The sequence below is a fragment of the Geotrypetes seraphini genome, chromosome 6 (assembly GCF_902459505.1).
Source record: "Geotrypetes seraphini chromosome 6, aGeoSer1.1, whole genome shotgun sequence".
Lineage (NCBI taxonomy): Eukaryota > Metazoa > Chordata > Amphibia > Gymnophiona > Dermophiidae > Geotrypetes > Geotrypetes seraphini.
The window spans coordinates 163,416,661-163,428,837 of NC_047089.1; the positions used below are offsets into that span (position 1 = coordinate 163,416,661).

Consider the following 12,177-nt stretch of genomic DNA (forward strand, 5'->3'; position numbering starts at 1 on the left):
CGCGATGAGCCCGCTCCAGTCCTGGCTCCAGGGTGTCATCTTGCAGGAGCCACCTAATCAGCTTGATAGTAGTAGCACGAACATCCTTAAACTCAGGCAGGTCTGGTAGGCCCCGCACCCTCAGATTATTACGCCGGGTGCGGTTCTCCAGGTCCTCGACCTTATCCAGAAGAAGTTGGTAATCCGCAGACACCGTCTCCAGTGATCTCTGCATTCCGGTTACACTGTCCTCACAGCTATCCATGCGCATCTCCACCACCTCGACCCTCGTGCCCACCTCCACCAGGTCAGTGCGCAACTCCTGCACCGCCTCCCGAACCTGTACCGCCACCGCAGAGATTTCAGATTTTACCTCTGCAATCCATCGCTGCATATCCGCTTTAGTAAGCGGGTCCATCGATGTACTCTCCTGCACTGGGTCCACGATCATGTCAGCCACAGCCGCTAGGGTCCCGCTCAATTTCGCCGCCTCTCCGCTGCACGGCTCAGGGCCCATGCTGCCACGTGCAGCCCGGCTCAGCACCTGTTCCATCGTGCACTGGCCGGGTTTGTCACCGGGCAACTTTTTTCGCGTTGCCATAGTGTTCACAGTGGCTTCGCACACCTCACCAGCCCCCGGGGACGAAAAATTTGCGCCGTTTACACACCGAAATGATAGTTATTTCGCCGGCCCGAACGGAGCTCTCAGTTCAAGCTCCCATCCGTGGCGATGACGTCCCCACCATCGCATTCTGGTTAGCTTGGAGGTCACCCACATGTGAGAATATGCTGCCTGCTTGTCCTGGGATATAAAGCACAGGTGTTATCCAGGAACAACAGGCAGATATTCTCAGAACCCAACCACCTCTCCTGGTTGGCTTCTTAGCTTGATTATTGAACTGAGGAGCTGCGCGCCTACGTCTGGCAGGAAGGCACTCGCACATGTGAGGCGAACTTTCTGAAATCTTAAAGTGGCTATGCACTTTTAAAGTGTCCGTACTGGGGCTCCGTCGGTGACATCGCCCATATGTGAGAATATCTGCCTGCTGTCCCTGGATAACACCTGCTATGGTAAGTAACTGTGCTCTACCACTACCTTAAGCCTCCTAGTGGTCACAGATCCAGTAATCTTTTGGGATCTCAAGCTTTGGTCCTTCCTCTTTTTGGCATGCTCTCATCTCCTCCACTTCCTGGGCAGCATTCTGGTTCTTCAGTTCAAGGGCAGGGGGAGTCACAGTACCAATCTTGCAGTGTTCCATAATCTGAGTCCAGCTGCCTTCCCTCAGCACAGCCTCTTCTTCCGCACTTCTTGAAATCTTTGACGCCTCAAGAACCATTTTATCGATGTACCTCTCATTCTACAGATGCTTACCACCTCCTCTCTCAGGTTTTTTTTGGGTTGTTTTGTTTTGTTTTTTTTACTTCCTTCATGAGGGATTCAAGCTGAAGACTGCTTGTACATGGAACTACTCCCTCTGCCTGGATAACATTTTCTGTGCACAGAGACAGAAGTTGTAACCTGAGCAGCAGCTTTGGTGATACGATGTTTCCTGGCCATACTGTGGTGCAGAAGTACTTACACCTGGAAGAAAGAAAAGAAAGCAGTCAGTAGTTCACAGGTTCCTGTAAAAGTTATCTGTAATGCAGTTCCTCTATAACCTCTCTCTTAGAACCAGGCTTACTGAGGGTTAGGCACTAGGCCAGCATTCCTTCCCTCAAGGGTCACCTGTGGAGTCTGATCTCTTAAGAAAATCCTCAGAGTTCAGTTGTATGAGTATTGTTTTAAGTACTTAGACGGTAATTTGCTCAAGGGTTCTCCATCCTATTGAAACACTACTTAAACTCATTGCAGACTTTATTGGCACAAAAATCTAGCTTTCATTACACTGTGCAATAATGCACTTAAATTTTTACAGAGATTGTCATTTTCTTCTCTGCCATTAAGCGTTCAACAATAGGATTATTTTGCCTTGTTTTTGTAAGACTTTGAGTTGTTGTATCCTGGTAGTGGTCAATGGAGATCTCTCTGAGGAAAAGGATGTTATCAGTGGTATGCCTCAAGGTTCAGTTCTTGGGCCTGTTCTTTTTAACCTTTTTGTAAATGATATTGCTGAAGGGCTGTCAGGTAAGATTTGCCTCTTTGCGGATGATACCAAAATCTGTTAGCGTAGACATGAGATAGGACCTAGCAAAGCTTGAAGAATGGTTTGAAATTTGGCAGCTAAGATTTAATGCTAAGAAATGCAAGGTCATGCATTTGGGTTGCAAAATCCTGAGGGAACGGTACAATTTAGGGGCTGAAGAACTTTGTGCACGAAAGAGGAACGCTTCTTGGATGTGGTAGTATGTGATGATCTAAAGGTGATACAAAAAAAGACCAGCTTCGATATCTCCAAAGATTTTTTGCACTTGACACTCAGGACACACTATATCGTGTACTGGTATCTAAACCATCAATTTGCTCGGGTAGCAAGTCAGCCTGTGGGAATCTTCACTCGGGTTAGCGCTGAAGGTGTTTTGGGGAGACCCAGCAGTGCACTGTAGGGTGCACATATATTGTGGATAACCACAAGTGAATTTCCTACACATTGAGATTCCCACAGGATGACTTGCTACCCAAGCAAATTGATAGTTTAGATATCGGTACACGATGTAGTGTGTCCAAAGTGTCAAGTGCAAAAAATCTTTGGAGCTGTCAGAGCTGGTCTTTTTTTGTATCCCATTAGTTTTTTGACTCCTCCTCCTTATTTTTGCTGGGCTATATTTTATTATAATCTAAAGGTGGCCATACAGGTTGAAAAGGTGATGGTGAAAACTAGAAAGATACTAGGGTGCATAAGGAAAGGTATGGTCAGTAGGAAAAAGGTAGTTTTGATGTCCCTGTACAAGACTTTGGTGAGATCTCATTTAGAATATTGTGTACAATTCTGGAAACCACACTTTTCAAAAAGATATAAACAGGATGGAGTCGGTCAAGAGGAAGGCTACTAAAATTGTTGGTGTTTTTTATCATAAAGACGTTTGGGGACAGACTTAAAGATCTCGATAATGTATTCTTTGGAAGAAACAAGACGCTTGTTTTATTTTAACCACTGTTGCTGCCCAGAACTGCAGACTTGATAGTACCTAAAACCATTGGTCCTGTTACGTTTGATAGGGCAGCATGCAATCATGTGAAAAAATTAGGACACCCCATGAAATATTCAGTTCTTTCTTAGAAATGTTCACATATTGATGTCAAATAAGAACATAAGCAGTGCTTCTGCTGGGTCAGACCAGAGGTTCATCACGCCCAGCAGTCCGCTCATGTGGCAGCCGATCAGGTCCAGGACCTGTATAGTAATCCTCTATCTATACCCTTCTATCCCCTTTTCCTTCAGGAAATTATCTAATCCCTTATTGAACCCCAAAACCGTACTCTGTCCTATCACACCCTCTGGAAGCGCATTCCAGGTGTCCACCACCCTTTGGGTGAAGAACTTCCTAGCACTGGTTCTGAATCTGTCCCCTCTTAATTTTTCTGAATGCCCTCTCGTTCTTGTAGTTTTTGAATGTTTGAAGAATCTGTCCCTCTCCACTTTCTCCATGCCCTTCATGATCTTGTAAGTCTCTATCAAGACCCCTCTAAGTCTCCGCTTCTCCAGGGAAAAGAGCCCCAGTTTCTCTAATCTTTCAGCATATGAAAGGTTTTCCATACATTTTATCAATCGTGTCGCTCTTTTCTGAACCCTCTCAAGTATCACCATATCCTTCTTAAGGTACGGCGACCAATATTGGACGCAGTACTCCAGATGCGGGCGCACCATCGCCCGATACAACGGCAGGATAACTTATTTCGTTCTGGTTGCAATACCTTTCTTGATAATACCTAGCATTCTATTTGCCTTCTTAGAGGCTGCTGTGCACTGTGCCGACGGCTTCATTGTGTTGTCCACTATTACCCCCTTGGGTACTTTCATCCATTACCAGCCCTCCCATCGTATAGCTGTACTTCGGGTTTCTGTTTCCTACATGCAAGACTTTACATTTCTCTACATTAAACGTCATCTGCCATCTCATCGCCCACTCTTCTAGTTTGTTCAGGTCCCTTTGTAAATCTTCACAGTCCTCTTTAGTCTCAACTCCACTAAATAGTTTGGTGTTGTCTGCGAATTTTATTACTTCGCACTTCGTCCCTGTTTCTAGATCATATATAAATACATTGAACAGCAGCGGTCCGAGTACCGACCCCTGCGGAACACCACTCGTGACCCTCCTCCAGTCCGAGTAGTGGCCCTTCACTTCCACCCTTTGCTTTCTACCCGCCAACCAATTTTTGATCCATCTCCTTCTACCCCATGGTTCTTCAGTTTCTGTAGCAGGCGTTCATGGGGTACCTTGTCAAAGGCTGTTTGGAAATCTAATATATGATGTCTATGGGGTCCCCTTTGTCTATCCGTTTGTTAATTCTTTCGAAGAAGTGCAATAAGTTCGTTAGGCAAGATCTTCCCTTGCAGAAGCCATGTTGGCTTGTGTTCATCAGTTTATTCCTTTCTAGATGCTCGTCGATGCTGTCTTTTATCAGTGCTTCCGCCATCTTCCCCGGAACCGAAGTCAACTTACCAGTCTGTAGTTCCCCGGGTCACCTCTCTATCATTTTTTAAAGATGGGCGAAACATTAGCTATCTTCCAATCCTCCAGGATCACGCCTATTTTCAGGGATAGATTACAAACCTGCTGTAGTAGTTCCGCTATTTCCTCCTTTAGCTCTTTCAATACCCTATGGTGGATTCCGTCCGGGCCCGGAGATTTGTCAGTTTTTAATCTATCTGCTTGTGTACGTCTTCAAGGCTTACATCCATGGATGTTAATTTTTCTGCTTGATCTTCTTTGAAGATTTTTTCAGGTTCCGGCACATTGGATGTGCCCTCTTTTGTAAATACTGACGAAAAGAACTTGTTTAGTCTATCTGCCACTTCTTTTTCCTCCTTCACCACTCCATTCCTATCTCCGTCATCCAGCAGTCCCACCTCCTCCCTAGCCGACTGCTTCCCTTTAACATATCTGAAGAACGGTTTGAAATTTCGTGCTTCCCTGGCTAGCCTCTCTTCATATTCTCTTTTTGCTCTTCTAACCACGAGGTGACATTCTTTTTGATGCTTCCTGTGCTCTTTCCAGTTTTCCTCGGTTTTGTCCTTTTTCCATTTCCGGAATGAATTCTTATCTCCTATCGCTTTCTTTACTTCTTTAGTTATCCACGCCGGGTCTTTTATTCGGCTCTTTTTGCATCCTTTTCTAAATCTGGGGATATACAGATTTTGTGCCTCACCGTGTCCTTGAATAAAGATTAGGCTTGCTCTTTAGTCTGCAATTTCTTTGAGCTGTTCCTAAGTTTCTTCCTTACCATTACTCTCATCGATTCGTAGTTTCCTTTCTTGAAGTTAAAAGTAGTCGCTGTGGTTCTCTTCCCCTTTGATATTTCTACTTCAACTTTGAACTTGATCATATTGTGATCGCTGTTTTCCAACGGCCTCATTACTTCCACTTCTTTTGCAGGTCCTCTTAGCCTCTTAGATCCAAAGTGGCATTCCCTCTCGTTGGTTCTCTGACAAGCTGATCCATGAAGCAGTCCTGTATAGCCTCCAGGAATCCGGCCTCCCTAGCACATTTTGAGTTTCCAAGATTCCAGTCTATCCTGGGATAATTGAAGTCTCCCATAACAATCGTGTTACCGCTTTTGCATTCTCGCTTCATCTCGGCTTTCATTTCTTCATCGTTTGCTTCAGTTTGCCCAGGTGAACGATAGTACAGGCCCATCATTATCTCGGGCCCATTCCTTTCCGGTATTTTAACCCATAGTGATTCCAATTTGTTGGTCGTTGCTGCTGTGTCCACTCTGGTCGAGTGTATTTTATCCTTTATGTATAGGGCTCTTCCTCCTCCTTTCTGACCTGACCTATCTTTGCGATAGAGTTTGTACCCCGGCAGTGCTATGTCCCATTTGTTTTTTTCATTCCACCATGTTTCAAAGACCCCAATGATGTCTAAGTTTTCTTTTTTGGCCATGACTTCTAGTTCTCCCATTTTGTACCTTAGGCTCCTTGCATTAGTATACATGCAATTTAAGTCCTGATATTTTTTTTGCCTTCATTTTCTTTTCCTTTGCTACGATCTTGCTATCATCCTCTTCTTGATTTGTCAACTCTTGTTTTTTGCCTGTCGTGTCTTCCCAGCATTTTTCCCACTCAGTATCCTCTCGGGATATCTTCTTCCGAATTGTCGACACTTGGTCAACTGTCGGCTTTCCCCTTTTTCTTAGTTTAAAGCCTGCTCTATTCCTCTCCTGACGTTGTTTGCTAGAAGTCTAATTCCTGCCGCGCTCAGGTGCAGTCCATCTCTCCTGAAGAGCTTGTTCTTGCCCCAAAACGTCCAGTTCCTCACGAAGTGGAACCCCTCTTCTTTGCACCATCTCCTCATCCATGCATTTATTGAATGTAGCTCCGTCTGCCTCTTCACAACTGCCCTCAGTACTGGTAGAATCTCTGAAAACGCTATCTTCTGAGTCTTCATCTTCAACTTCTTCCCAGAATCTTGAACTGTTCGATCAGTGCATTTCTACTGTAGTCTCTCCTGCTGACATCTTTTGTCCCGATGTGGATGATCACTGTAGTTTCTTCTGTCTCTGCTCCTTCTAGGATCTTTTCAATTTTGTCGACAGTGTCTTTTGCTCTTGCTCCTGAGAGGCAGGTCACTAGTCGATCCTCTCTCCCTCCTGCTATGTGGCTATCTACTTGCCTTAGGATTGAGTCTCCCACTAGGATTGCAGACTTTCCCTTCTTCAGTTTTTGCTCCGGTCGCAGGTCTATGTCCTCGGTGTGCCTCGCTGTTTCTTCTTCTAGGCATTGGCAAGACCTTGCCTCCCCTTCCTGCAGGATTCCTCTGTGGGTTTCTTCTTCCTTGGAGTCAGCTTCCTCTTGTTCTCCATTCCATGTGGGTGTATCTTCGTCTTTCCTCTGATGATCGTGTTCTTCCACCCTCCTCCTTTAGGCCTCCTCGAGCTCCCTGACTTGTTCATAAATGTGTCTCTCTCTCTCGTGAAGTCTTCAGCTGCCCTGATTGGGCCTTCTGCGATGTGAAGTCCTTCCAGTTCCTGTATCCTGTCCTTCAGTTGCCTAACTTCCTTCTTCAAGCTTTTCAGCTCCTGACATCGACCGCATACATATGACTGCCTCCCCGAGGGGAGGTAATCATACATATGACAGACTGTGCAGAACACCGGAAAGCTCATCTTCTGGATTTCATCTGCTTCCCTTTCTCTCTGCTGCTGGTGTCTGCTCTCTCTCTCTCTGCTGCTGGTGCGCTCTCTCTCTGCTGCTGGTGCGCTCTCTGTCTCTCTCTGTTGCTGATGTCCTCTCTGTCTCTCTCTCTCTGTCTGCTGCTGGTGTCCTCTCTGTCTCTCTCTCTCTGTCTGCTGCTCGTGCAGTGACTCGCCCCTTCTGAAGGCCCTCTTGCTAAGGCGAGCGCCTTTGACACGCGCCGAACGGTTGAGCGCCATTGGCCCTTCCCCTTTTAAGGGGGGAGCTTAGATAGATGACATCTGGGGTGGGCGGAGCTAACTTGCCGCTGCTCCTGATTCTTCTGCTTTCCCCTCTTCTGGGCTTCTCTTGTCCCCCTCCACTCGCCTCCTGTTACTCTGCTTCTCTCAGCTGCCTCTGGAAAAGAAAGTGATGCAATTGCAGGTAAACAACAAATATTTTCCTTGATTTACTCATGAAAGAAAAGATGTCCACAAAAATGTGTATTCTAAATGAGGAATAAATTAGGACTCCCTACACCCAAATAGCTAGTGTTACCCTCTTTGGCTGAAATAACTACAGTGAGAAGCTTCTTGTAGCCATCTACCAGTCTCTAACATCGGTCTGAGGAAAGTTTGGCCCACTCCTCAATCAGAATTCTTTCATTTGTGAGATGTTTGAGGGGTTTCTTGCATGTACAGCCCGCTTTCAAATCACCCCCACAACATCTCAGTGGGATTAAGATCAGTCTTGGACACTCCAGGACTCTCCATTTCTTAGTTTTCAGCCAGTCCTTGGTAGATTTACTGGTATGCTTTGGGTCATTGTCATGTTGCAGGGTCCAGTTCACTTTCAGCTTTAATTTTCTTACAGATGGTCTCACATGTTCCTCAACCACCCTCTGTTACATGGTAGAATTCATGGTGGATTCTATGATGGTGAGCTGGCCAGGTTCTGTTGCAGCAAAGCATCTCCAAACCATGACACTTCCACCTCCATGCTTCACAAGTTGTATGAGGTTTTTTCCTGGAATGCTGTATTTAGCGTATGCCAAACATGTCCTTTTCTGGTGTCCAAATAATTCCATTTTAGACTCATCTTTCTCTAGAACAATATTCCAGAAGTCCTGGTATTTGTCTACATTCTCTCGCAAACAACAGTTTAGCCTTGATGTTTCTCCTAGAGAGCAAAAGTTTCCTCCTTGCACACCTCCCATGCAAGTTAAATTTGTGCAGTCTCTTTCTGATTGTAGAGGCACGCACTTTCATATCAACATTAGCAAGAACCTGATGTAGGTCCTGTGATAACATTTTTGAGTCTTTGGAGACTTCTTTTTGCATCTTGTGGTCTGCTCTGGGGATCAACTTGCTTGGACGGCCAGACCTGAGCATGTTGGCAGTTGTTTGGAAAGTCCTCCACTTGTACACTATTTTCCATACTGTGGAATGGCTAATGTCAAATTCTTTCGAGATCTTTTTAAATCAGACAGCTCTTTTGATCTCACTGTGGTGTTCACTCTCACTGCAGCAGTCATGAGCACACCAAGCTAAATGTCTGAGGTTTAAATAGGGCAAACCTCCTTCAAAATGCTGAGTTAATGATGTTCTAATCATGTGTACCTGATGTGATACACCTGTGTGTGATTTGAGCCACTTTAAGTGGAAGGATATGTGAGGGTGTCCTAATCTATACCTCAGAATATACATTTTTGTGGGTATCTTTTGTTTCAAGAATAAATCAAGAAAAAGTTTTGTTGTTTACCTGCAATTACATCACTTTCTTTTCAAGAGATAAATAAGAAAAAGATTTGACATTGATATGTGAACATTTTTTAAGAAAGAACTGAATATTTCATGGGTTGCTGCACGCTTTTTATCTGGCACCTTAGGGAAGGTTTGGTCATTGTCTGGCTTTAATTAACAAAAGACCTCCAATTCGTCATACTTTTTCTTTATTCTGAGCAGCATTTCATTTTCGGGGTGGGGGAAATGGGTCAAAATTTTTGTCATTGATCTGAATGCATAAGCTGTTTGGATTATAACTTCTTTCTTTGCAGGACTATGTGGGTGAAACTCCTATTCATAAAGCAGCACGATCTGGTAGCATGGATTGCATTAGTGCCCTTGTAACTCATGGAGCTCAAATCAAGTAAGTCTTTATTTCTTTCAGGCGAAATAAAACACTAAGTATTTATATTTAACTATATATGTAAAGTGCAGTTATTAGTATTAAACAGTTGCTGCACTGATTTTTACAATGTAGTTTGGCACATGACGCATGTAACTTTTTTATATTTGCAAGTTTTGTTCACTACATTTGTTTTCTTTTGTAACACACTAATGTAGCTTTTACAATATTCTGGTAATAATAGAACTCAGTCCATGGGGAAGTCTTGACTTTGCATGGTGCTTTTTGCTCATAGGTTGTAAATTGATCGTTTTGATAGGCCTGATTTGGCATTGACACATGCATAAGGCATTCTGTGTGGCCTAAAATTTCCCATCTGGATTGAGCCTTTTATAGTTACTGTGAAATAATTGATTTGTACAAATTATAGTAAATCTGTAAAGAAACTAAATTTAAAAATAGAAAATGCTAATTGTTTGCTTATGATTAACCATGTCTCTTTATTTTTGTAGTTAAGTACTATGCATTTACCATGTTAATTTTCTTTGAAGGTGTATGATATTACCCAAGTTGTCATCTATGACTCAAAAACTAGGCACCACAAGTGTATAGTGTAATAATAGTTTGCTATAGATATTGAAAATTTTGTTTTATTATTTTAAAAGGTGTGTTTTTAAAAGTATAAGTATTTCAGTATTGCCTAACCTGCTTCTGTGTCCATAGAGTTCAGTACCAGCTGCTGGGGATTTACAGGTCAAGTTTACAACTCTTTGATGTACATCTGATACTTGGCTAGAGCTCCTCCAATGATGCCTGTCGCCTAGGCAGTGTGCTGTTATTTGCCTTCTATTCTTAACGCCGATCTGTTTAGAGTGGATTTACAGACTCCCAATAATAGGAAAAGACCTTGAGTTGGGAGATTCAAGGTACAATTCAAAGGCCAGATCAAATTTCAGATGAAGAAAGAGCCATGAAGCTGATGCTTTGTACTTGAACTGGTTTGTCATAGGGAAGGAAGGTTCTCAAAATTTATGGTGCTGAGGCTTTGAACCCAGAGGAAACAGTTACTTGGCAGAAGATTATCTTCTCAGGCAGAAGAAATCTTTGACAGGTATCTGTATGCTCCTTTGTCATCAGATTGAAAAACTCAAGAAGCTTAGGGGGTGACGAGTAACTGAACCATTGCCCAGTCCATAAGATCCAATTACATTCTTCTGGCCCTGGAACCTTCCTATTTGCTTTCACAATGGGAGCTTTAACTATAAGGAAACACCACAGTGCCACATAGTATGCCTGCAGAAATAAGTATATGAAGGGATGGATCTTGTGTTGAATTGGTTAAACCTAAAATGCCTGGGGGAACTCAAACCTTTTCAGACAGTTTCCCTAGGAGGCACCCCTCTTCCCCAACAGAGAAGCCTTCAAAAACCAAGGCTAGGCATCTGCATATGTCCCCAGTTTTACAAGAGGTTCTGTGTGTCATTCTCTGGAGTCACTTTGTGGGCTGTCTATTGAGGTAGAAGTTGGGTTTTTGCTTGAGTTGCTAATATATAACTTGGAGACTAAGGAACTACTGAAAAAGAGAAGGTTAGGCTGACCGGAAAAGGGCCTTCTGCTGCAGAAGGGATTGATTAATCTGGATGGACAAGATGCTGCTGTGGGTACTTATTCAAGTTAATGAGTCTACAGTATGTTTTTAAAAAATGATGTTGTGTGGCTACATTCCAAAGTTAGATAGCCTGGTCACTGACAGCTCAGATGCAAGGCTGTTCTGTTGGAGGACTGTATCTTTATAAGGAGACCTTGAAGAGATCTTTTTAACATTAGACTCTTATCACAAGTGACTGTCATCAGCATACATCTTTAAGGCTGTTAAATGGTTTTAAGAAAGGTTTGGACAAGTTCCTGGAGGAAAAGTCCATAGTTTGTTATTGAGAAAGACACAGGGGTAGCATGGAATATTGCTACACCTTGGGTTTTGGCCAGGTACTAGTGACCTGGATTGGCCACCATGAGAACGAGCTACTGAGCTTGACCCAGTAAGGCTATTTTTATGTTCCTTATCTACACCAGACCGGGTCACAACTTGTGGATGTTGTCTGCCTACCAGTGAATGGAGATAGAGAAATCAAATAGTGCCATGTAATTTGTCCTTTAAGGGCACTATTTAGGTAAAGATATTCAGATTTTTTCTGTCTTTAGTGAATGGTATGAAGTACATTGTGCCGCTCTTTGGGCTGGTTAGGTCTGGCAGGCTTCTGAACCATTGCCCTGGTCAAATTGAGCTAAACTTCCGCTTGACATTTTGAAAGGTTGAAGCAGAATATAAATGTCTAGGATGCACTTGGTCCAAATCCCAGTTACTTCCTGAGTGGTAGGAGCAATGTGCTAGTGCTAGGCTTGTTAGTATGATTGTTCTTTTGGCGGGAGGGCAAAGTTGGCATCTGTTTTACTACTTCATAACAGAATTTTTCTGTGATGGGAACTGTGTCTATTCCTTTAGCCTGGTACTGGTTTGCGACCAGAGTTGTTTTACTGTCCATTTGCTTAGACTTTACAGGTTCCTTTCCTTTGTAAGGAATTTTCTTTCCGTACCAAGTAGCTAATTTTTTTTCACTTTCCTATATTTCATTAAGCTCTGCCCTGTGGTGCAACCTTTTGGGTTCAGTATAAGAAGGGGTCACTTAGTTCACAGGAGCAAATTGAACTGCTTTTCATGTATATTTATTTCTTTGTTTTCCAGAGAGCGGTGTTCTGCAGCATATGTTAAGAGGAGTAATGGTAATTTTTTCCCTTG

At 43.5% G+C, this 12,177-nt stretch overlaps 1 protein-coding gene across 2 annotated transcripts in view; it reads left to right on the plus strand.

The window, feature by feature from the left end:
* The window catches only part of ANKRD10 (ankyrin repeat domain 10), a 226,293-nt gene that overhangs the window by 65,838 nt on the left and 148,278 nt on the right, over positions 1 to 12,177 (plus strand). For both annotated transcript variants that reach the window (XM_033948976.1, XM_033948975.1), the window contains exon 3: positions 9,310 to 9,401. In XM_033948976.1, the coding sequence (XP_033804867.1) occupies positions 9,310 to 9,401 (92 nt within the window). The remainder of the gene's footprint in view (positions 1 to 9,309; positions 9,402 to 12,177) is intronic.